General features: G+C 38.9%; 1 protein-coding gene across 2 annotated transcripts; it reads right to left on the minus strand.

The window, feature by feature from the left end:
- Positions 1 to 1,689: 1,689 nt before the first annotated feature.
- LOC143880474 (uncharacterized) lies at positions 1,690 to 26,029 on the minus strand. Of its 2 annotated transcripts, none has more exons than XM_077383518.1 (18): positions 25,716 to 26,029; positions 24,481 to 24,550; positions 23,775 to 24,371; positions 23,512 to 23,685; positions 23,275 to 23,388; positions 18,289 to 18,347; positions 18,029 to 18,095; positions 17,791 to 17,842; positions 17,595 to 17,687; positions 17,156 to 17,239; positions 16,620 to 17,041; positions 10,707 to 10,768; positions 8,872 to 8,941; positions 5,162 to 5,242; positions 4,878 to 4,979; positions 3,101 to 3,237; positions 2,852 to 2,951; positions 1,690 to 2,233 (listed from the first exon to the last, which is right to left on the minus strand). In XM_077383518.1, exons 1-18 carry the CDS (start codon positions 25,757 to 25,759, stop codon positions 2,120 to 2,122), a joined length of 2,442 nt encoding a protein of 813 aa, XP_077239633.1. In that variant the 5' UTR covers positions 25,760 to 26,029; the 3' UTR covers positions 1,690 to 2,119. The 2 variants fall into 2 exon arrangements, with proteins under 2 accessions (XP_077239633.1, XP_077239634.1); XM_077383519.1 differs by lacking the exon at positions 25,716 to 26,029 and adding an exon at positions 24,755 to 25,620.
- Between the last annotated feature and the right edge of the window lie 976 nt (positions 26,030 to 27,005).

Genomic DNA, 27,005 nt, shown 5'->3' on the forward strand with positions numbered 1-27,005 from the left:
ATCCCAAAAATATTATTTTTTTGCATAGAAAGCAGGAACGACCCTTCCCTCGAAGTGGGTCTAGTGGTTGGTCTTCCCTTTAGAAGATCAATCATGTTGCAAACCGATTCGGGTTAGTAACATCGTTGGCCAACAAGATCACTTGTGAGGATCCTGATTGAGAGCCTGATTATGTGTTTCTCGAGCTAGCCGCAATTCTTTTGTAGGGGAGGGAGAAGGGCATTTTTTGGCAGATTTTCCTCTCTCTCTCTCTCTCTCTCTTTTCTCTAGGACTGATCTCTATTTTTGCCATTTTCTAGCTATCCCTTGATAACTTCTAACTTCTCTTTCTAACGGCCTTCGAAACATCCTCATTAATGAAGTGGTGTTGACCCCTATTTATAGTTGCTAGAGGAGGGAAAATTTGGAAATGTTGGGGCGTCCGATTGGTCAGAGCCCAATTAGAGTTAAAGTGGGGTACCCGCGGAGCTCGTGCTGAGGATTGTTCGACCCTAACCTACGCTCTTCTAACCCGATTTTTCCAAATTGGGCCGGGTTTGCCTAGGGCATAAACAGATAAAAAAAAAAAGGGGAAATGATATCAGCACAACCATGTTTGGTTATATTGCATCCTGTCTTTTAGTATTTAAAGAGCTGTCAAAAGGTCATTACAGTTCCCAGAAAGTTCACCATTCAAAAAAAAAAAAAATTCCCAAAAAGCTCTAAAAACCCTTCAAAAAAGAAAAGATATGCCAGGACCGTGCAACTATTAAAACATGGTTGTGCTGATATCATTTCCCCAAAATAATGATCACACTACCAAGATTTTGAAAATCAGGATATAATTAGGAGACAGAAGTAAGGTTTGGATCGGATCAGGTTATCCATGGCATTAGCCCCCTAACTCTAGTTCTTTAGCAGACCTAGAATGTTGGCTCTAATGTCTTTGATGGAGCCCAAGTACACGCTTCTTATGAGGAAAGGAGGAGAATATGTGAGAGCCTATCCTAACCCAATCCGAGGAAATGCCAACCCAACCTGCTGTTGAACCCCATCGGTTCGGGTTGAGCCCTACCCAAATCGCAACCCTAAAATCAGTATATGCCCACAAGTTACTCTGTTTTCTTCTTTCTTAGTTTTTTCTCCCCTTCTCTAGTCACTTAAAGGCCCACATGCTAGGCTGTTTTCATTCTTTCTTTCTTCTTTTACTTCTATTCACTTAATTCATGGTAGCCAAACGTGCTCAAACAGTCTTTAGCCTAACCTACCTCCTATACTTCAATTCCCTTTAAATGCAGTTGGAGACTGCTGCTCCATTAGAAAATTGTATACATGTTACGAGCAGATTCCATATAAAAATGATACTGATATTGGCACTACCCATTATTTTTTAATTGGCTTCTGAGAGCCTCGTAGCAGTTGTAATAGTTTTTCAGAGCTGGTTAAATAATAAAAGACAAGGTGGGTTCGGTCCATTATTAAAACATGGTAGTAGCCAATAAAAGAAAACTTTAACTACATATTATTGTAACACCACAGTAAGTAAATTAATTTGTGGGACTAAATACTGTCATACTTTTTTTTGGCTATTCTACCTTTTTTTTTATATCTCTTCTTAGAAGATAGATTAAGTGATCTCTTGCAATCAGATATCAGGGGGTTGAAGTAAACATGGCTGATGAAAACAAAGAACAAATTCAAGGAATCGCATAAAGATAAAACACCACAAGTTTTTTTCTCTTTCTAATGGAGGATAAAAGGTGAAAGAAAATTGAAAACATTATTCATCCATGGATGGGATGTAGAGACCCAACATTCAGTCATTTCCTAATGTTTTTTTTTTTTTTTTCCCATCCTTTTCTGCATATAAATCACTAATGGATGCCCCAAATGCTTTTTTTCTTATATTGAACTTTTTTTTTTTTTTTTGAACAACATCTTATATTGATCCTGTTAATGAATTATAAACAAGGGAATTGCAGAGCCTATTCTGAATTGCATTTAACATAACAGAACAGGGGTTAACTAAACTTACCCCAAAACTTCTTGTAACATACAGATCTCCAGCGAGCAGAATATGGACAACGGGCAGAGTGTTTACTCCTTCGCAGTTTTCCACTGATGCACCATGTTTTCTTTTCTATTTCTGAGACTCTTGGTGACCATTTATGTCTTTCTGTAGAGTTTCTGGGTTCTGTCTCTCCTCATTGGATGTTTTTCCTTCGCTGGCCTCCTCAGCATTGGCCGGTTTCCCCTGCATAGATTTGATGGAACTGAACTTACTCTAGAGATGAAAAGAGCTCGAGTTTCATCGGATAATATTTGTCCTAATGATTTAAATATGGTTAATGTACTGTTTTCTGGTTGTATAGTGAGTTCATTAAGTTCCGATAAGAGGATGGTAAATGAACTCAATGGATGGCTAACAAACAGGAGTGCCTGAGAACCTAGGGTAGGTAGAAAATCTTGCCAATCAAGAAAAACTGTTAGTTTTTGGACAAAATTCACAAGAAAAAACGAAAGATAGTTTACTTTCTCTGGGAATTTTTCAATTTCTAAGTAGACAAAAACTACCATACATGCGGCAAGACAAAGATGCAATGCCTTCATTAGATTCGACAGGGAACCATTTTAAATTTCCATTTTTTTCCGGTAGAGCCTTTTAAATTTACTTCAAAATGCTTTTACCACCAAGAAGTCCTCTCTAATTAGCTGGTTAATGGGACAAAAACACTGCCTATCACCTATCCTTGCTTAAATTGATGGCTGGTCTGAAATATCCCAATTCCAGTGACTTATCCTCAAGATTTCGCAATGGCATAGAGGTACCTAAGGGATTTCAAGGAAAATTTGTATAAACTTTAAATTTTACCTTATTCCGGTCACGCCAACCAAGTCCAAATGGCCTAGAGAGCAAACCAATTTTTCTTGCAGGGATGTCCGGCTGGGTTGAAGGATCTGGATGCGCAGCTCTGCACAGAACGCATTTAGATAGAAAGATATGAATACAGAGGGATTTTAAGCCCAGTAGAAGCCAACCCATGCAAAAATAAGAACATAGAAGTAAGACACGTAGGCACATATAGAATAACCATTTCAACAAAGGAATTGACATGTATACCTTGGAGATTGAAGTGAAGGTTGCTGTGCCTTAACTTGGCTAGACTGGTACTGCAATGTAGCCTCCAACATTGTTTCTGCCATAACCACCCTTTTCTCCATTTGCGCAAGTGAAGCCATGGCCTCTTCATATTTTTCCTGCAGATAGCAGATAAGATTCGATAAAACACGCAGCACATCCAAAATAAAACACGACAATCAGGTCCTAATATCTCAGTAATAAACAGGGATTTAGCTAAGCATATATTACAGATACAAGTGATAATAGAAACTGGAACGAAGATTGTGTTGCAGGATTAAGATTTAGAATAACGATTTCTCAGTGTGAATAACAGGTCTGCAGCCAATAGGAGAGTGGGTATGATAGAAAGTTCCATACCTGTTTGTAGTCATGAACAGAGGTGGTCTCTCTAAGAATGAAACTAGAAAATTTTCACTAACTGACCTTGTCCAAGATTCGTACTTACAAAAATGGATTTAAATTTCAGTTACGATCCCAATTTCGGTCTTGGCCGAAATCCAGTAAAAATATAATTAATTAATCATTTCGGTAATTTCGGCCAAAATTTCGTAATAATATATATATATATATATATATATATATATATATGAGAAAACGGTTGGTGAGCTTAAGCGCACCAAACCTATGGTGCGCTTAAGCTCCCCAATCACATGGGGGCCCACTTTGTTAGGTGATCCAAAGCATTCATTTTAAAGGCCTTATGATAGATAGGGGGTGTACCAAAAATCAGCTCCATAGGATCATCCTAACCCCTTCATTTGTGGAGGACAAAAATGGGCAGATTTGTGTGTCCATTTTTGTCCTCCACAAATGGAGGGGTTAGGATGATCCTATGGAGCTGATTTTTGGTACACCCCCTATCCATGTAAGGGACTTTAAAATGAATGCTTTGGATCACCTAACAAAGTGGGCCCCCATGTGATTGGGGCGCTTAACCTCACCAACAGTTTCCTCTATATATATATTATTTTTTTTAAAGGTTGAATTTCTCCCGTAATTTCGGCTGAAATTTTGGAAATCCGATATTTTGAATTTTGCGAAATTTTGGTTTCGGTCCCAACCGGATTTTCGGATTTCGGATGAAATTTAAAACTATTCTTACAAACACTCACTATACTGCAAGGGCGACTTACCAAAATCAAGAATTGAGTACTTAGTCATGCCGCAAATTGCAATCAAAGGTAGACATCCTATCCTATGAAGTTCTTGCCTTCTAAGCGACAACTCTCAGATACTATTCTCAAGAATGAGCGTTCCACTACTAACTAACTACATCAGAATCCAGTTAATGCTGGTTCTGATGAACTTAAAAACATTACGTCCGTTATCTAAGACACTACAACCTGGTTGTAAACTCTGAAGACTTATATTCAATCAGAACTTGCGCCTAGACCCTGAGAAAGATATGGCGCTACATATATAAACTAAATTATCATCAATCATCAGATATGGAGGCTTCCTCTGCAAACTAGAGTGTTCCAACTTCCGACAACTGATACAATTTATCTGACTTCTATACTGATTTGGTTAACTGCTCTTTGGCTTCACAGCTCAAAAAATGAAAAGACATGTTCAAATGAAAATTGAATCTTAATGAATCATTTGGATACATATCATTAGAGAAGCTCCATTTGTTCATTCCTTTAAGAAACAACCAGAATTGCACCCCTACTAAGAGCCTATTTCTCCAAGAATAGAACTGACATATATTTACAATCATTTCGAGTTTAACTGAAAGCCCAAGACAGGAAAGAACCTGAAGCACTGTAGCAGCATATCTTTGAGCGGCAGCATCTTGCTCAGCGAATCTGCGAGCATCCTCTGTTACCCTCTGTTCTTGCTCTACTCGCATCAAGACCTATAGTGATTTTGATAGTGTAGTAGTTAGCAAAATTATAGATACCATTAGAAAAACCCATGAAACGCCAAGAATAAGATGGAATAAAAGATAAAGAGAACAGCCTTCCCCAAATAATCATTCAAAAAGGAAAAAAAACAGCATTGCCCAAATAGTGTGTACAGAAAGTATGAAAATGAGACCTGGAGCATGGCATGTTCTTGTTCCTGCTTGTCTGCAAGGGCTTGCCGCAGCTCAGTTACCTCCTGTTCCAACTGCTCAACCTGTAAAAGGGAGAACAGACACTAAGATGTGTTTTTTTTTTTTTTTTTGAATAGCAGACACTCAGATGCTTTAAGCAAGAACAAAGACTTTCAGAGTATGCGAGTTGAGGTTAAGGAAACCTACATGGAGCAGGCAGCCAAGTCAGAACAAAACACTAGAGTATCAGTTGCTCATCACATAGACAACTTACTTGATGGTTCAAAAAGTATCTTAAAGATCGTTAACTAGTGAAGATGCCATAAGAATTTTCATAGACAGATAAAGCTGCACAAAACCTTAGATCCATACTGAAATGCAGTTCATGCTGTTCCCAACAACCCAAGTAATAAAGAAATACATAAATATGGGAGAAGGGGAATCACTTACCTAAAAGGGAGCCATCCTAAGGAATTACTTTAAAACATAGTGGTAATAAAATGGTTATTCAACTTCGGTTGATTTCAAGAAGAATAAGAATCAAGTTTCAGGTAAAACCTCTATATAACCTATAGTAACCTCTCCTGCCATTTTTTCTGCTTTGTAGTTACAATTGAATGTTTTTTTTTTTTTTTTTGAGAAGTAACTAATCACTTTATTAATGCAGAAACCGAAGTACATTGATTGGGGAATGAGATGTCCCCCCACCTTAGGCACCTAACCTGCAGCCCACCGAACTTGCAATCAATCTGTCGTTACCTAGAATCACACGTCACCATCACTTTTCCACTCCTTCCGCAAGCTTGTTGGCACGATCGTTTGCAGACCTCCTCATATGGATAAACTCTGAGCAAACTATCGAAGAAAGGTCTAAGATTTCTGATAAAATACTTGCCAGCTTCCACAGGCTAGAAGACTTTTTGCATGCCCATGCCAGCACGTTTGCTGAGTCACCTTCAATAATTACACTTTTTCTGTTTATAGTTACAATCGAATGCATCAAAATTATACACATAAAGTGCAAAGAAAAATATGAAGAGATTATAGGACCCTGAACCCTGACATCAGATATAGAAAAGCCATGACTATCCAAACTTTGGGAAGTTCCATAAACCTCCTTATGAACATAGAAAGCCAAGTGAGACATCACTTGCCGGGTATATCAAAGCATATAAAAGGATCTATGCCACTTTCATGTTAAAGACCCCGTTAACCCATATATTCCAGAGTCCCCCCTTAGCTGTGTAAGGAGCAGCTTATTCAGACCTATCTCAGAGCCTCCACTCATGCATTGAAAGAGTCTACAACACCCCATGTAAGCGCCTCTACTTCTGGTCTCAGAGAGTCTGCATCTAATAACATGGTGCTATATGCATTATGGAACGCACCCACCAGATCACACCTGAACACCCTCAACCATAGAATCAAGATTGTCTTCAATATTCCGGGAAGAAGTACCAATCACACAAGGAGAGGGCTAACACTCCATATACATCAATGGCCAACGAGATAAGCATGCAACATGTTTAATTTGTTAGAAATGTTCAAGAATATATAAGGAGAATACAAGAATACCCTTATAAATGAAGAATAATATACAATTTGAGCTCTCATAACTAATGCTCCATAAATTTATAATCTCTTATATCCTATGCTTAGACCAGGAAGTGACATTGTTCCTACATTGGTAATTTATAATCTCTTATTTCTAACGCTTACTAGAAAAATCTAGTGATATAAGATATAAGAGATCATAGGAGAAGCTGATATATCGACCTTATGGTCGTTAGAAATAGGTTCAGTTTTGATCATCATTATCATATATCCAAGCGTGGATGAGTACCTATGATCTCCTTTCCGAGCCAAGCCGTCTCCATTGTTACAAGTACAAGCATTGAGGCAAATTAACTTTAACTTTCTGCTTATTCGTAGAGAATTTCAGATTATGAAAATTTTCATAACTATTATGGTCAAGAAAACACCGGTTAAATCCATCCATCTTTTGGCCCACATTACTCGAAACACAGATAAAATATCTTTGTTAGAAACAATCAAAAGGAAATATCCGTGTAGACATAATCAGAAGAGAAATTAAGTGTTTTCCAAACCAAGGGGTAGAGATGATTGACTTGTTTTCTAATACTTAATATTCTCTAATATTTTATATAAAATGACGCCACTGGGAATATAAAATATAAGACCTCCAACTGTAACTTAAAATCAGAGAATAACATATTTACCTAATCTGTTTGATTACTTTAGAAATGTCTGATATCCATCTGCTTCAAAGTATTCATATGGTGAACAATGAACATATCTATGGTGGTTATCTATCTACAAGCATCCTCAACTTCTAAACAGTAATTGATGGAGCACTGAGCATCACGAGTAACAGTTTAAGTACAGAGCAATAAAAACACAAACTCGGGCAAGGAAAAAAGGAGTCAACTCAGGCAAGTCAATGATGCGATGAATTTTTAACTAACTTGTTTGAGTCAAAGGAGTTTTAATCGGACTAATTGGAGCAAAAATGAGACCCGGATGAGAACTTGGAAAAGGTAAAACTGATTTGACTTGGGTGAGTTGATGATTGATTGAGCACACATTTAATATGCATAATGCAAGCATATCCCTTTTGGAGTATTTGTGCATAAACAACTAAGTGAAAGTTCCCTTCTCGTGTTTGAAGTTTGAACATGGTGGGAATCTCATTAGTAATTAGTAAATTATCATTTATTTGTCAATGAGGAGTGAAGGCACCCTAATAAGGGATCTGGGAGTAGAGGAGATGTACATGAAAAGATGGGGCATAGGAGGGTGATTACCATTATGAGGAACTTTAATGAGTTCATTAGTAGGAATGTACTCGTGGATTTACTGTGCGTGGTAGGGAGGTTCACATAGTCGAAAAATATAGAGAATCCTCTGTTAAGTTGTAGCCCTTGACCATCTCGGTTGAGGTTCTTTTACAATTTCTTAATCAATAAAAATCAACAGCCAAAAACAAAATAAAATAAAGGATTTTTTGATGGCGTGATTGGACAATTTCCTAGTATCTCGGGATTGGGAGGAGCATTTTGTGTGGACTAGTCAGAGAGTTCTTCAACGACTGGTTTCAGATCACTTGTCTACTATGTTACAGGATGGAAATGTACAGAAAGAGTTGACCTTGTTTCCTTTTGAGAACATGTGGTTAGAAGTATACAGAGTCTCAATTCACTATACATGGCTAGAAAAAGAACTCCTGACATCTTTGAGATTGACCACCAGAATTCAAGAAATTGCTATTTCCTCTCAGAGCTATAGAGACAAAATTCCATATCAGTGGAGGGTCAAACTGCACAAAAAACATAGAAAAATACTATAAAAACCAAAATAATTATAATAGAAGTAAATTTAGAGCAACATGAAGCTCTAATTGATCCAATCCTTCCCTCGCCAAGGTGCCCCATTACATAAAAGGTGCTCTCGGAATGTGCTAGTGGGGGATGGTTCCCTACTAAGATGAAAATTTCCAAAATTACATAAGTTAACATCCGGAGATTTCCTCCTTGTGGTTTGAGCTGAGAAAAGAGAATGAGATTAAGATTAATGTTGTTTTGTACCATTTTTTAAAAACCAACTGAAGGCATATTTCTTTGAGAAATTAACTGATAAACACTAGAAGCAGATAACAACATAGCAAAGGCCATTTTTTTTGCAGGCGTACTACCTTTGCACTCAAAAGCCGTCTATTATCCTGCTTGACCATCTCCATGAGTGCTGTCTCAAGCTCTTCAGCCCTGCCAAAAGAATCAAATAAAAAAATAGAATTTGAAAGTATGAAATTTCTGCTTTGTGGCAAGATAATCTGTAACCAAGATCATTTATAAATTATACTGAGTATAATGATCTTCTATATTTTTCCAATCCATAAAAAATAAGATTTCACATTATGGAAGTATTACATGTTTCCAGAGTTCCCCATTACCGTTATTAACCATTTCAAAAAAAAAGAAAAAGAAAAGGAAAAAACATGTTTCCAGAGTTCCCTACCTGTTACAGATCCTTAAAATAGTTCACGTTGCCAGAATTCCCTACAACTTACAGATCCTTATAACATTTCACGTTTCTAGAATCAACTACCATTCAAAGATCCTTATAACTACCTTTCAACTGTTTGATTCCAGAATTCTGGTCAATCAAACCTCTCCATCTAGATATCATCAGTGGTTCTGATATAATTCCTGATGGTTCAAGGTAGCCCTTTAAAAGCCTACCATGTCAGAAAAGCAATCATATGAGACAAAGGAAGTTCTAAAGCATTAGGGAGACTAAAAACTGCATGAGGTATCCAAGATCAAAGAAGCATAGCCAAATATAAGTAATTGAAGTAAAATTCCTGGTTAAACTAGGGGACTTGTTCCTGTGCAGGGCTGTTGGTGGGATTTTTTTCTCCATTAACGAACACTTTATTAAAGCAAAAATACACAAATTATAGAGGGCACAGACTTTTCCCCATGTAAAATGAGTCCCTGATCACACTGCCCATAGCAAGACAATCAGCAATTTCGTTCGTGATACGGGGGATGCTGGAAAAAGAAATAGAAAAACTAAAACTAAAAATTAAAATTTCATTTACAATCCCAGCTAACCTCCACAGACAGGTTTTCTTCGCTCATGTGATGTCGTTTTAAGAGCCACCCTACACAAGTTTTCCTTCCAGCTTCTCATCTACAAACAACTGTAGACCGATGATGCGGGCCCGAACCTCTGCCTCATTAGAGTTAGTTCTTCCCAGTGGACAGGATAAGCCAAGAAGGATGTCACCACCATGATTCCTTAAAAAGCCCTCAACACCCATCGGCCTAGGATTTCCAACAGCAGAACCATTGAAGTTATACTTGAACATGCTGATTTTGTGTGTAAACGCACGAGCGTGTAGAAGAAAGGGTCGACCATGTTTCCTTTTGAGAAACAAGAAAACAAGATTCGAGGCATTAAGGGGCCGTTTGGATACACGGATTTTAGAATCTTGGATTTCCTCAAAATTTTGGATGGGACGAGAGAAGGAGATCGTCCGCCGTTATTTGATTTCTCGGCCTTCTTTCTAACGAGTGAAAGAGTAGAAGATCGTCCCATGTTTCCGGGTATTAGATATCTTTCAGTTTTAGAAATCTCAGGATGAGGGAAAGATTAGTTGCACCAAAGAAACCATGCAACATAGATCGTTATAGGTTCCTATTAGTTGCACCGATAGAAAGGTGCAGAAGTCCATTCCAGAACCTCTACCAGGGAATTGAAGTGGGCTCTATAAATACGGTGAACTGTCACTCACTCTCAATTTGATCCAATTCAGAGGTGTAATGCCAAGTTTACTAGGTAAGTATATGGGCGGATTTTTAATTGATATTGGTTTGCCCTCCTTTCTTACATTTGAGTATATCAGCCAAAACGCTCTCATTACTCTGAGTGAGATGATTTCCGTCATGAGCATCTCACCAGACATAAGGAAAGTAAAAAGAAAAAAGGGGAAAGATCCAAACTTTACATCATAAAAATACCAACCTGAGGATAGCGGATCTTTTCTCCTCGATCAGTCTGCATAACTCGACTTTCAACCACACCACCTGGACCCAAAATGTTATTCCTTAAAGATTCAGAAAAGTTACGGGGTAATATTGACAATGTCATGCCATTACGATTGATACACTAAGAAAGATACCATACATCAATTTCTTTGCAAAAAGACTGTTATTATTGAACCAAAAGCAAAATCAGTGAACGCATATGGCATATTGAATATATCACTCATCAAAGTTTCTTGTTGGCGCTAATCAATGTCAGAGAAAATGTGTTGAATATGATAGGGTTTAGTATAAAGTACTGACTGATAAACAAAGCCAAATAATGTCCGAGATCTACAGTCCGTGATTTTTCTATGTATACATGAGTATACATACATATAATATATGTGTGTTGTGTATTATATGTATATATGTGTGAGTGTGTGTGTGCATATGAAATGGTCTCATCAAAGGTAACACCCTTATAGAGACCCTGAGCAGCCTATCATACACAACATACGTACAAGCTGATAGGTACCACCCTAATTGAGCACCCCACAATGCGTTGGACACATCCCAAACTTACATTAATCAAACAATCCCGAAAAAAATATAAAATACGATAGTTCCCTGAAACATCAATGTTCTGATTGAAACATTTCTCAGAATAAATTACGGAGTTTCGAGAAACATCAATGTTCCAATCAAAACGTTTTGAAGCATTTTGAAACACAAAGGGTCCCAACGTGCAAAATGTGATATTTTCGTGAAACATCAATGTTCCAATCGAAACTTTTCAACAAGACATCCTGAAACGTGTTTGAACGGATGCATAATAGATCATTCAAATGTTATGCATGTAAATTCTGTCTTGGTATGGGCCAAGACTGTCATTTAGTCGAAAATGAAAAAACTCATCTGCCAAGTTCTTAAACCTAGCATGAGAATATCTACCTTTCCCTAAATTTTCTTGGATTGACCTACATCATGAGATAACATGCAAAACGAGTTGGTCTTGACATGGTTTTGATCCACCCAAGGAAAGAGGAGAGAAAGAGAGGTATACACCATCAAAAAGAGGGAAAAGGGCGAGCAAACTCCAAGTGAGGATTCAAATATTTTTTACTCAAAAATAACTCCCCAAACCCTAACTTGTTTCTTCTGGATTCTCATTCATTCATCTTATTAAGACGAATAATAAAAGTCTAAAATCTCTTACAAGTCATGTGACACTAGATTCCCTAGAAAGAGCCAATCAACCCATTTCTAAACAAACATTCCTAAAAGAACCCACCTTCCAAAGAACTAATTTTCCTAAAATGGACTAAAGACTAAACATCATCTAACCTATCCCAAAAATAAAAATAAAATACTCAACTCAACAAAGCCTTTATCCCAAACTAGTTGGGGTCGGCTAAATGAATCCTTTAGAAAAATTTCATGAAGAAGGTGAAAGGAATCTACGCGACTCTAATCCTAGCTCTAGTTGGGTTCGTCTACATCTATGTTGCATGGATTCGGATTCGTGTGTCGGGATCCTACACGGATTCAAGGTCTTGGATTTGGCAAGCCCTCAAAAGTAGGATTCAGATTCGGTAATTTTTAAATAAAATAAAATTTTAAAATTAAAAATTTAAATATGTGTATATATATGTATGTATGTATATCCATATGTATATATATTCATGAAAATTTTCGTGTATCGAGGCACTAGGGTTTTTATGAAAAGAGTATGGGTTGTGGTTTCATATAAAAAAAGGCTAAGAAAACACATTTAAAGGGAAAATATATAGGATTCACATTTTAAAAGAGACAACGATGAATAGGATTCATGCAGAAAAATGACGGATTCGCCCGAAAAAAACAGGATTCGTGCGGGACACGGCTACAACAAGAATCCAGGTGTATCCCACGTGAATCCATGTCCGATTCGCATGTGGAGACGTGTCAACACGGATTCGGCATAGGGAGGCAAAGAATCCATGCAACATAGGTCTACGTGGATCATTTTCTTCCATTCTATCCTATCCAAGATCATGTTCTCTATTATGTTCCTAGCTATCAAGTCTTTCCTCATTGTTTCTACCCAAGTTGTTTTCGGTCTGCCCCTACGTCTTTTTACTCCATCAACTTGGCACGAGTCGCCTCTTCTCACTGGAGCATCCAAAGGCCTACGTTGGATATGTCCAAACCATCTTAAGCGGTGCTCTCTCATCTTCTCCTCAATTGGTGCCACCCCCACCTTTTTAAGAATGTCTTCATTTTTAATTCTATCTAACGTTGTGTGGCCGCACATCCATCCAAGCATTCGCATCTCCGCTACACTCATCTTATGCACATTTTGTTTCTTGGTGGCCCAACATTCTAAGCCATACAGCATGGCTGGCCTCACAGCTGCCTTATAGAACTTTCCCTTCAACTTGGTAGGGATTTTGCAGTCGCACAGAACTCCTGAGGCAAGCTTCCACTTCAACCAACCTGCTCTTATTCTATGGTTAACATCCTCTTCAATCTCTCCTTCCTAATGTAGAATTGAACCAAGATAGCGAAAGATATCCCTCTTAGGTACCTCATGTCCAGTCATATTTACTACATCCTCGTCCTGCCTCCTTACATTACTAAAGTTGCACTCCATATACTATGTCTTAGTCCTACTCAGTCTAAAACCTTTGGAATCCAAAGTAGTTCTCCATAACTCTAACTTAGCATTTACTCCTGCTTTGGTTTCGTCGATTAATACTATGTCATCTGCAAATAACATACACCACGGCACCTCAACCTGGATACCCTCCGTAAGCTCATCCATTAACTAGCATAAAAAGATAAGGTCTTAGAGCTGATCCTTGGTGCAGTCCTATTGTAATTGGAAACTCACTAGACGTGCCACCCGTGCTTCTGACACTAGTTACTGCTCCATCGTACATATCCTTAATCACATGAACATATTTAGTAAGCACTTTTTTCCTTTCAAAGACCCACCACATAACACTCCTGGGAACCCTATCATATGCTTTCTCCAAATCAATGAAAACTATATGAAGGTTAGTAGTCAACCTAAGGAAAAACTATATTTCAAATATGACCAAAGCAATCTAAAACATCCATATAGTTTCCTAAATATACATGAGAAAATATAAATACCTACCGTGGATAGACAAATCCCAAAACTCTTCATCAATGGATGATCCTAACCATCCAACATGTAAGGCATTTTCTCTTCGCTGATTAACTATTGGCCATTTTTTCTTTAAGGGATTTGCTAGGGACCATCGTAAAAGGCATTTTGCAGGGCGGTTGTTGCATGAGAGAGCAACCACCTCATGAATAAGACAATCTGTTGAAAAATGAGCCTATGTGAGACGGCCAGTTATTCCAAACCCTCCTCCCTAGGGGTGTGCATAAATCGGTTAAAACCGAAATAACAGACCGAACCGAAGTTGGTTGGTTATATCGGTTGGGTTAGAAGGTGGGTCGTTTCCGTTTCGGTTTTAAAAATATCCAATATTCGGTTATCGGTTTCGGTTGCGGTTTTCGTGGGAAAAAATCTCGGTTAAACCGAAAACCGATGTAGGGGTTCGTCAAAATTACGGTTTCACTTTTCGAGAACAGAATAAGCTGTACAGCACTAGAAAACATAAGGAAAAGGACAATTATTTATTGCTCTTCTTCTCTCTCTCATGCATTCATTACTCCTTTCTCTTTCAAAAGTCAAAAAGCATTCTTCCAGTCGTTGAAAAAAGCAAAAAAGCATTCATTACTCTTGCTTTCATCCTAGAAAACCTACACGTGTTTTTCATTCTCATTGTTTGGGGGAGTGTCAATATAAAAAGCATGGAGCAATAAATGGCATTTGGATGGTAATCTGCAGCCCCCAACACTTCTATCAAAAGATTCAACTTCAGGTAGAAGAAGAAGAAAGAGGAAGAAGAGGATTTGGGCATTTTTTTATTTTTATTCTTCCTCGGTCGCCTCTCGCCTCTCACCTCTCTGTAAAGAAAAGGTTAAGGCATCAAGAGCAAGGTTATTTACTAAGATAAGGCATCTAAGCAAGGCATCAAGAAGCAACTAAGAAAAGGTTATTTTTTTCGTTACTTTGAAACTACAACTTCTTCCTGTTGCTATTTTTTCCTTTACTATGATTCTCAATAACTCACATTAAAATTTGCACAAACTTAATTCGGCTATAACCGAACGAACCGAAAAACCAAAATTATTATTCGGTTTCGGTTCAGTTCGGTTATCATTAGATCGGTTATCGGTTTCGGTTACCATTTTAGAGAAACCGAAATTTTTCGGTTCGGTTAATTTAGGACTATTCGGTTCGGTTTAAACCGAATGAACAGCCCTACTCCTCCCCCTCGTGAAATGTCGGAAATGGTGCGGCGATTGACCAGCAAAGGGCTTTGGAAGGCGTGGGTCGCCGGATCTGGGGGCCGTGTTGAGTGGCCGAGGTGAGGGTAGCCGAAGATAGCGTTGGGGTTGCCGTCTGGAGATTGAGGGCTAAAAGATGGTTTTGATCGGGGTGCAAGGTTAGGGCTAGAAGGGTCGGGGTGCTAGGTTAGGATAGGTGTTTTGGGTTACAGATAGTTAGCTGGAGTAGTGGAAGGTGGTGGCTGGAGAGGTAGTGGTTGAGGGTGGAGGTAAGACTAGGGTTAGTTGGAAGGTAGGGTTGGGTTAGGTCTTAGGGTTTGGTGGAAGTGAAGAGGAAGAATGTTAGTGTGAACAATGGTGGTCTCTAGGGTTAGGTGGAAGGAGCGTAGGGTTAGGGTTTTAGGCTCTGGTGGAGGTGAAGAGGAAGAAGTTGGGATGAATAATGTCGGTCTCTAGGTTTAGACTTGGGTTTTTTGGAATGGTGGTTTAATGGGGATCTCCCGGGACAGGCGGTGGCGCAAGGTGGAGGCCGCCGATGATCGGATTCGATGGGTTGGCTATCGTGCACAATTAGGGGTGCACAATAGCATCAGGCCTTTGAGCGGGATTTTTGAAAATCGAATTCGCCAACTCGAAAGTGGTGGAGAAGTCTGTGTGGCGAGACAGGTCACACATATGACCTGATAGGGCCCACAAACATGGCACTTTTTGTTGAATTCGAATCAATTGAAACCATTGGGCAGTGTAAAAGAAAGGAAGGGGGAATGGTGAAGGTACTCTCGACTGTGGTAGTAGATGAAGAATTTGAAATGGAAGTGAAATAGTTATTATGCATGGTGGCAGCGTATGGAAGTGTGGACCTACCTGTAGCGATTGACCTAGAAGATCTTTTCTTTTGGTTTTTACTGGCCTAGGAGTATGTTCCTGGCCACCCTTAATTGATTCTATGTAATGCAAGTAGGGACCCCTTGTCCCCAATGTAATCTTCATAGCATCAATGAAATTGTCAATTTTCAAAAAATATATATAAATACCTAACGCACCCTTCGTACATTTCCCTGCATAAAATGCACGCCAAATCACTCTACGAAACAAAGTGAAATCACCATATACTTAATAAAACCAAGATTTTTCAAAGCCCTCATGATTCAGACCATGTTAAAAATTGCTGACATCACACACCGAAATGTTGATGTCCCATATCAAGAAATAGAAAGTGCAGAAATCAAGACAGAATTTTCCCTCTTAGGTATGACCAATGCTTTCTCACTGAAAAAATTCTTAGATTCACGACCTGAGCTCCAAACTTTGAAATCCTAGGTCAGGAGACAAATACCATGTTAAGCATGATTAGGGAGTAAAAACCTAATGATTAAGGATATCCCAGCATGAACATAAAATTAGAATTATCTAAAATGTTCCTGAAAGTCAACATTAAATTATATAAGGACCTTCAAAGATCATAAAAAATATCAGATCAATTATTTTCACTTTCCTGTTTTGAAAAACATAGAGATATCCTAATGAAGAACTCAAAAAGTACCTGTTCTTGGAGATCAGGTACAGAATCCAAATCAGCATCTCCTCTCAGACTATTAAGAAATTCATCGATATTATTTGAATGAGACTCTGAAATACACACATCCCCATTTGCATGGTCACCAGATCCTTCTGTTGGATTTGTTTCTGGTATTAGCGACCCCGGGTCGTGCTTGAAACTATATAACTTAGATGCGAGACCCTGGGAATCCCGCCAAACACGAAGCCCTTTAGACCGCTCCTCCATAGCCGCAATTATTGATGGTCGGTGTTTTTTCCTAAGCTCTTGCAATTTTGCTTCATTTACAGCTTGATAACCCATGCAGGCAGTCAAGACGAGTTGGCTGCTATCAAAGGTTGAGCCAGCGAGAGACTGCAACAAAGTAACTGCATCACCAGCATCCTTTGTTGTAACCAATGCGGGACCTACAAATAAATAAAGGAATGAAACTGGGTTAATTAACAGTTCAATACTTCAAAACCAATATGCCCTAAAATTTATTATTCTGATCATAAAACCAAATGTGAATTACCCAGTACCATATAACTCCATCAGCGCTAGCGCTGTCCGGAATAGCATAACACGATTTCCGTCGAACAGAAGCACATCCCACATGCGAAGAACTGAAGAAAAAAGCCCATCAGAACTAGAGATGCTTTTTTGGCATTAGATACTATCACCCCACATCTTGAAACACATGCAAGTGGAAAGATCAATATGATGACTGAGTATTCAGCACATTAACATAGAATTATAGTCATTAGTTAAAAGAGAGGAATGCTAAACTCAGGGGCGCCCTTGCAAAAATAAGCTGAAAGGGCACCTCCATTGGCTGCATGGCACCAAAGTCTTTATAAATGCACTTTGGTGAGGTGCAGGCAATAGGGGCGCCCTTTCAGCTTATTTCTGCAAGGGCTCACTTGAGTTTAGCATTCCTCGTTAAAAGATATTGCGATATGAAATAAAGTAAAACCTGACCGCTTTCCCAGGGAAGCATATTCACAAAAATGGAGAGAAACCAGGGTCCGGTTACCCATGCCACTTGCACACCCAGGTAATCCAGATGATTAACTGCACCAGAAAAATAGAAAATATGAAACTACTCAACTGGCTCTGAATGAATTTTTTTTTCTGATAATAAAAAACACACAAACTAAAATAGCAAAAGACAAACCCAATTTGGGAAACCTCTCGCGCACTAACTCCTCAAAAACAAGTTGGTCTACCTGAAGCAACAAAACAACTTATATTAAAATTCTCTAACTCCATAAGATTAGCCATTTGCAGTCATCCAGTTCACTGGTCTACTTCACTGACAGCTCTAGTTCAGAAAGAGAGAACATAAAAGAAATTAGAAACTAATTGCTAGAAAATCTCAACTGTAAATTCATAAGCAACATAATAAATGTGACCTGAGATTCAATCATTTCCTCTGAATAGTAGCCATCGAAGTAGTCATCAATGATACCCACCAAAGCCCTGAAGGACTCCATCAGAATTAGGAACAATATAACAAATGCATATATATATATATATATATATATATGAATGCAATTAATCATCTTTTAGAGTCAAAAGCCATGTCTGCATCATTCTAACTGTTCTTCAACAAAGTAACTCATGACACACACCAGTTCAAAAGGGTTTATAACGAATAATGCTGCAGAATTACCAAAAAGCATTTTCCTCGGACATTAGCAGCAGTAATAAGCCTGCAAAGAAATTCATGGCCTGCATGTGCATAAATTCCAAGAAAACACCACCAGTAAGTCTTACAAGAGGCATACTAAAAATAATATAAATGGATATAACAAAGTGCTGACAGTTGAAGAAATTAAAAAAAAATATTCGCATAGACCTTATTTCATAGGTATGCCACATTACAATATATATATATATATATATATATATATATATATATATATATATATATATATATATATATACACATATGAGGAAAGTGTTGGTGAGCTTAAGCTCACCAAACTTATGGTGAGCTTAAGCGCCCAATCACATTGGGGCCTACTTTGTTAGGATGATCCAAAGCATTCATTTGAAAGGCCCTTGCATAGATGGGGTCTGTACCAAAAATCAGCTCCATAGGATCATCCTAACCCATCCATTTGTGGAGGTCAAAATGGACAGACATTCTTTGTCCACAAATCTGCCCATTTTTGTCCTCCACAAATGGAGGGGTTAGGATGATCCTATGGAGCTGATTTTTGGTACACACCATATCTATGATAGGGCCTTGCAAATGAATGGTTTGGATCACCACAGAAAATGTGGGACCCACGTGATATTTTTATATTCTGGCACATATCACAAACATATAAAGTTATAATGACCCAGCCCAAACCTTCTATGCCTGTTTTTTAATTGAAGTATACATGTACAGACTATATGCATAAAGGAAACAAGTGGACACATTAACAAAAGACTATGCATAAAAGAAACAGGTGGACACATTAACAACTTTTTTTTTATTTTAATACAGCAAAAGAATATTGTATCATAGAAGCTTGACATTAACAACTAAATGCATGACACAACTCTCAGAAATTCTAATTAGAAAGAGAACTCTAATAACATGACTTGAGACAGTTTACACAAAATTAGCAGTGTGAAATTCAGACAATGGCTGCTTGAGAAAGAACCTGGAAAAAACATAGAATCATCAGACCCACATGCTGAGTTGTGGGTACTAGGGGTGCTACTCGGGTCGAGTTGGGTCAGGTTGAGGCCAACCCGAACCCGACCCGAACAACCATTTGCTCAACCCGAACCCGAACCGAGTTCCAACCCGACGAGGTTCAGCCCAGCCCAACCCGACCCGAGGAACCCTTTTTGCCAACCCGAACCCGACCCGACCCGAGATTTTTAGCTTAAAAATTAAAAATTTTATTAAAAATGTCGGGTTCACCTGAGTCGGGTTGCCCAAGCCCTCAACCCAAAGCCGAACTCAACCCAACCTGACTTTTTCCCAGGTTGAACCCGTTGGGTTCGGGTTGAGCCCACCCAAGTTGCACCCTAGTGGGTACTACTAAAAATACAAACAAAAACTTAATTACATAACAACACGGTCTTCTCCTAGGAGAAATAATTAGAATTCGAGGGAAGAAAGAAAGGGGGGGAAATGTTGCCACAATCCTGAAAAGTACAAATTGGCGCTGTCAGCTTTTCGGGGTAATTTAATTTATGGTTTGGAATCATAATAGCGTCTAGTGGCCAGACTCTTGGTTGATCAGGTTGGATTCTTTACTCAACCGAACTTCTAACCACCATTAAGAGTCGTAGGAATAACTCACTAGTGCTATTATAATGCAATTCTTAAGCTATCTGAATGCAAATAACTAGAACTTGGGTAAAAAATATACCAAAGAGAAAAAAAGTGAGGGGGATAAAGAAAATCACAATGTTAAAGATGAAACAACATTTTACATTAGCTCAACGTTAAAGGGAAGATGGGCTGGTCGTCCACAATATTTTGCTAAGAGTCAGATGCAATAGTGCCCGCTAACATGTTTGTGGTAGTCTGGTAAATACTGATTTCCAAAAGTTAAAGGGGAGATTGGCTGGCAGTCCAATATATATTTAGTTAGAGTAAGAGGTACAACAGTCCCCGCTAATTTTTGGCTGGGCCCTTATCGCCAACGACTGATACCTCAGGGTCCGTTTTATATTTAATGGCCCATGAGGGTTCATGCCCTTTGCCTGTTTTGAAAATTGGGACGTCTTGTCCCCGAGGCTTACCCAACCTAATCGACCTATCATATTCCCCAGTGGAGAGAAGGCAATGTTGCGACCCCCCAAAAATGCTCAGATGATCGAGACCCTTCCAAGACAGTTCGATGATCCAGCCATTCTCTTCCTTTGGAGGCAGAATGCTAATAACAGACATGGAACTGTTTCGGCCCAACCTGCAGATTTTTACGATGGAGTCCAACTCTGATGCAATTCGTCAACATCTTCCAGTCCTTCTAACATCCTCCATAAGTGGCCCGGTCGATCCAGGTACACATATCATCTTGCCCATCTCGGTAGATACTTTTTCGACCCTTGTTTCCCAACAGGATAGAATTGCTAGACATGAGACAACCTTCCCATTCATAAAAAGAGAAGTTATTGGTGAAAAGAAGACAGATCGATTGTACTGCAGCTGAGATGATTGCCCAACAAGGTGCAGATGTGGACCCAAGTACAAACGATGAAGATTTCAGAAAGGCTAATTGAAATTAGTGATAGAATATGATTATCCAAAAATCTCTAATCTAGCTATGACTTTGGTGGCAGAAGAAGACTATATTCCTTTAAAGTGGAGGGATTGTGAATGTTACGATATAGCAGACATAAGTTCTGAGGAGATGTTTACCCCTGAGCTCTGTCAAAGAGGTTTCAGATGGCAGACCATTGCCTTGGAATGTTTCCAATGGGGAGGGAATGCTGATACACTGAGCTGGGGAGAAATCGGGGTGCTTTCGTGCCCTGGATTAGATTTTGACATGGTGCGATACTTGCTTGGAGTGATTGGCCCTTGAGGAAGTGATGCAAGATACACTGGGTTGTCTCCAAAGGTCTCAGAATCCCAATGGAAAAGATTTTTGGGGGCATTGGTTGCTTTGAGCATGCTTTATACAGACCCTGTGGGGAAAGATGTACAAATCTTTGGTTATTCGGGAATAAAAACAACTCAACTCTGCTGGGAGGACACCGAATAAATGTGTTTGGAAGACTCAAGGAGTGCCCAAAGAATTGATTGATCCCTCACTGAAAGATTCAGAGAATCCACGAATGAAACATTAGCGAAATGAGCCGAAAACGGCAGGAGTTCCAGGACCCCTTGATTTGAATAGTGAGCTTGCTAGAGCACCACATGGAGAGAGACCAGATGAGGGATCTCGAGAGTCAAGGAAGTTGAAATGTAAGTGTGGCAACCCAAGAGCGGGGGTAAATTGGTTAATTAAAAATTCTTGGCTTAATTAGAAGTGGTAATAAAATTAATTTACCAATTACGCAATTATTAATCTAACCCTAGTTCAAATATCAAGATTATAAAATTAGGGTTTGGATATTACCAATCATTTATATTATCTAACCCTTGTTCAATTAAGTATAAACACAGAAGGGGGCGTAGAGATAGAAATCGATCTAGGCAGATCAGTTCAAGAAAACCCAACGCGAGGCTATAGTTCCTCGTCAAAGAACTAATATTGGGAGGAGATTTAACCATTTTTTCTCACCATTCCAAGAATCAGAATACCACCCCCTTGGGCAGGAAACAAAAGGCGCCAAATATTCCCTCATTTTTTTCCGATCGGAGTTAAGTATTGTTTCTCATTCCATTTTGCAAACGAAACCAAATGCCGAAATCGCCTAAATTGGAATTAGATAACGATACCGATTCTCGCAATCCGAACCGAACGGACCCCTGGTGTATTGGAGGGGATTTCAGTGACTAGCTTTATTGAAGGGTTGAGATGCAAATTATAAGCCCCATAAGCGGCATATGTGCCCATTAGGACTTTTACGAGTTTATTTTCATGTTATTTAATTTCTAGAACATTTATTTCCATGTTATTTAGAGAGGAATTTTGTTTTCATGGGATTTTATTTCCATTGCCTTTATATAGGCCACATGCATTAGAGATTTTAACTTTTGATGAATTAATGAATTGAGAATACAGATTTATTCCCTCTCTCTCTCTCTTCTTCTACCATTTCCTCTTCTTCTTATTCTTCTTCCTTCCCTCTTTCTCCTCTACTCTTCTCTTCTTCTATTTTTCTTCTCTTCCTCTCCTTCTTCTCTTTCCTCCTCTTTCTCCTATTTCCCCTCCCCCAGGATCACATCAGTTTTGGTATCAGAGCCTAGGCTTTGCATTATTTGGTATCAGAGCAAAAAATCCTAACTCTAAATAATATGGAAATAAATGTCCTAGAAACTAAATAACATGAAAATAAACTCATAAAAGTCCTAATAGGCACATATGCCGCTTGAAAGGCCTACAATTTGCATCAATTTCTAAGTTCTAACCCACCACCATGCTTGGGACCACTAATACCTTCTTCCACCATGAGGACCTATGAGATTGGGCACTAGGCTCAATTTTCACAAGTCAAGATAAACCAGGACATGAAGCCCATTTCTTAATCCACTTACGTTCACCTATTCCTGAGGCTTCTGGAGGTGGGAAAAGCACTGGAAACCATTAAAATTAACAAGTTCAAGTTAGGAACCGATTTATGAGAATGGTTATGGTTTCCATGCAGCCTTTGGATCAGCATTTTTTGAAGGAGACCAAAATCAAAACCCATGATTCAATTTGGAACAGATCATATCTTATCCTCTTACGAAGAGTATGGTTAATTCAAAAAAAAAAATTCTTATATTGATTACAGAAATGTGATACTGGTAGTAAAATATTCATAATTAAGCACGTTATCTTTTTTCCTACTATAACAAAAGAGAACATAAAAGGCAAATGCATACATAAATGAGCTTAGAATTTAAAGAAGTCTGAGAAACTACTTCATCAAGTTGTGTACAGGGAACAAATTTGAGGCAATCAGTGCTCCTATACTCTTCATCCACATCTAAAAAGGAACAAGAAAAAAATTGCACGAAGGAAATGACACCTAATTGCTTCAACTACCCAAGTACCTGACAGTATCCCACAGATGGATTATGCCGAGCATATGCTGTAAGTAAACGCCTCAAAGCATTTCTACCATCTTCATCCAAAGCAGGATGACCAGGGAAAGTTCGAGGCAGATCCTGAATCACAACATATAAATCAGGCCAACGAGAAACTTTACTAAATTTATCATCCAAACCAAGGAAGCACCAATGAATTCACAAGATCGAACTTTTGAGTTGAAAGTCCATGCATCTAATGACCTTCTCAATCTGCCCTTTCCATTTCTCGGGGCGGTCTTTCTTTGACTCCTTGGTGTTATTTGGAAGTAAACTATCTCGCTCCTTGTCACCATCAGCATTGGTGTCTGGAGCCAGCAGATCTTGGTAATATTTCTCCACCCTGCGTGTCTTCACTCCCACGAAAGCTTGCCATAGCTGTATTACAAAGAGAAAGGAAGGATAAAGCTTACAAACCAAGATATAAACTTGAAGAGAAGTGGCAAACCCAATGTAACTGAATTTACCTCTCCTCTAAGTGCCATTGGCACTCCTCCGCGAACAAGGCACTCCAGCTCTTCCTTCCAAGGAACGAGGGGTTCAGGAGAGGCCGTATTTGACATTGTGGATACGCTCAAATTGTCACTTGAGGGCGCCTCTTGAATCAGATCTGATCTCTCGACATCATAAAACTCTTCCTCAGAATCATCTTCGGAACCCCCCTTCAAGGGTTTTGCCTCTTCAATCGTTGCAAGATGGTTTCCACTAGGGTAATCCTGCTCATTTTTCGAAAAGCTTTTCCTCTTCTTGACACGAGAACTCATCAGATGTTCAATGCCACCAAGAGAGGGTCTTATCTGAGCCCATATTTGGAGCTTATGGATTCTTTTTACCTTTGTCACTGTCTCCTCTGAAACAGTTTTTTCCAAGCCAATGCCATTTTCCACACTCGAATTCTCCTCTTCTGCATCCTTCCCTACACTTTCCACTTCCTGCTCTTCACCCTGAGGCTGCAATGCTGCATTGTCTTCCTCCACAGATAACCCATTGATGGGCATCTGAGCAAACTCTGCTTGTCTATCCAGGAAATCCGACCATCTGTCCGATCTCTCCTCCTCTTCTTCCTAAAAGAGCAACATGAATAAATAATCACAAGAAGCAAACCTATTGGTAGGCAGCAAGTTTTCACCCAAAAGAAAAATGAAAAGTAAAAAGAACAAATCGAGGTATTACCTTGTAGATAGTAGCATACTCTCTATATCTCTGTAAGTGTTGAGGCCTCACTGCAAACCCATATGCATCCCTGCAAATTCCAAGTTCATCAGAGTTCGAAATCTGGCTACAAATTATCCTATGTACACGCCTCTCAAATACGACAAGAAAGTGAAAGTGAAAGTGAATGCCACAATATTAGGTCCTTTTCTTACAGGAATTAAAATTTATAATAACAGAGAAAATCAGAAACGAAAAGCTGGCATGTTAAAGATGACACTAAGGGTCATTTTACCTGTACTCAACTGCCATAGAAGGTCTACTGAATTACAATCAGCAAAGAATTCCAACCCTAATGGACAAGGCAGCCGCTTGCATTGCCATTAATCGAATTCCAATAGTAAACAAAACCAGATGCAGATCCCAACCGAAATGAAAAACAGTAGCTCTAAACCCTAAATTCCAATCCTAATACACAAGGTGGCTCACATCACCATTACGCAAATCCCAGTAGTAAACAAAACAAGACACAGATCACAACCGAAATCAAAAGCAGTAGCTCTAAACCCTAAATTCCAAATCTATAATGAATTACAATCTGCAAAAAAAAATCCAATCCTAATGCACAAGATGGCTCGCACCAATCATTACCCAAATTCCAGTAGTAAACAAAACCAGTCACAGATCGCAACAGGAATCAAAACCAGTAGCTCTAAACCCTAAATTCCAAATCTATACTGAATTACAATAGACAAAGAATTCCAACCCTAATCCACAAGACGGCTCGCATCGCCATTACGCAAATTCCAGTAGTAAACAAAACCAGACACAGATCCCAAAGCAGTAGCTCTAAACCCTAAATTCCAAATGCATAATTCGACAAAACAGGATAATCTTCCCATGCCTAATAAAATAAAATAAAAACTAAACAGAACTCTCGTCTATCCGATACTGCCTTGATCAAACCCTAGATGGTGTACGAATAGCAAAATCACCATATGCACGAAAATCGATCGACGAGACAATACAAAAATCGGAAGTCGCATCACGTGAAATTCTCGGAAATTAACATACCGTTAGATCGAAAAATACAAAAGAGAAGAAAAAACTGAAAAGAAAAAAGAAGAGAAACCCTAGAATTTGAGTAATTTTGCAGAGAGAAATTCGCTAGCAATTCGGAAGTGTGGATTGAAGGACACGTGATAGATCTGAAGCGTCTAAGATTTTATTTTTTTATTTTTATTTTTATTTTTTACCTCTTGTGCTCGAAAGTCATGAATGGCAAACTCTTCTCCTTCATCTTCGCTCGATCGCTTGATCAATCTGAGGTTTCTGAGATTGGATCTCCTTCACCTTGATTTTCTGCAACTGAACTCTCTCTCTCTCTCTCTCTCTCTCTCTGAAGAATTACGCACTCGTATGAGTTTTAGAACAAGATTTCGCATTACAAAACATTTGATTCCTTATTTGCACGGAATTCGAGAACCAAAATGTGGACACATTTACAGGGAAGAGGTGGTCTCGGGCATGCCGAAATTTTTCATTTTTCTTACCTTTTCTGTCATCAAAATCCTAATTATTAGTTGAGATTTTAGAGATTTTACATGGTAGACGGCTGTGCATGCAAGTGCAGACCAAAAATGACAGTGGGTCCCACATTGTTCGGGTGATCCAAACCGTTCATTTATTGGGGCCTGACGTAGATAGTGTGTGCCCAAACAATGTAGGGTCCACTGCATTTTTTGTATGCCGTCCACCATATAATATCTCTGAGTAGGGCCGGCAATTTCACCCGAAAAGGCGGGGATCTGCCCCGCCCCGCCCCGTTTGGGGAGGGGATTCCCCGATTTGAAGGGGAAGGGGAATATAAAAATTCCCCGGTGCGGGGAGGGGAAGGGGAAGGGGATGGAGTTGTCCCCGCCCCAACCCGCCCCGCCCCGCTAATCAATGCCATTTTTTTGTAAATTTTTAAGTTTTTTTTTTAAGGAAAACTACTAGAAACTCTGTGGATCGGCTACAAGATTCTCCCAAACATAAACTTAGCTTGTCTTTTCCTTTTAATTAGCTTCTGAGAGCATTTTGGGAACTATAATAACCTTTTCACAGATGTTGAAATAATAAAGACAAGCTGAGAGCCTGAGACGCTGAGTGTATGCAATTATCAAAAAATCGTAGTGCCAACAGAATTTTAGGGTTGGATTGCAGGTTTTAATTTTCAACAAGAAAAATTTAGCTACTAGAAATTTGTTTCATGTCAGCACTAGACTGAATTGCAGTTAAAGAAATAAGTCATTTGTTGATTTTGTTCTCTTCTCCATTCTCATTTCTCATGCTCATCTGGGGGTTAACATGCTATACAGAATGAACTAATGAACATTATTTTGCGTGTGTGAGCGCCCACTTATGGACTTTTGAAGTTCATTGTGACTACTGAAATAGTTACTTTTTGCACATTGGCTGCCTGTTAATGAAGGTAATCCTGGTGTTCATTTCCTATTTATCATTCCATATTTTATGCAGAAAATTGCTGAAAGATGAGGTCCTGT

The sequence above is a fragment of the Tasmannia lanceolata genome, unplaced genomic scaffold (genome assembly GCF_043159265.1).
Source record: "Tasmannia lanceolata isolate RefF3 unplaced genomic scaffold, GAP_Taslan_0.1 ptg000006l, whole genome shotgun sequence".
In the NCBI taxonomy this organism is placed as follows: domain Eukaryota; kingdom Viridiplantae; phylum Streptophyta; class Magnoliopsida; order Canellales; family Winteraceae; genus Tasmannia; species Tasmannia lanceolata.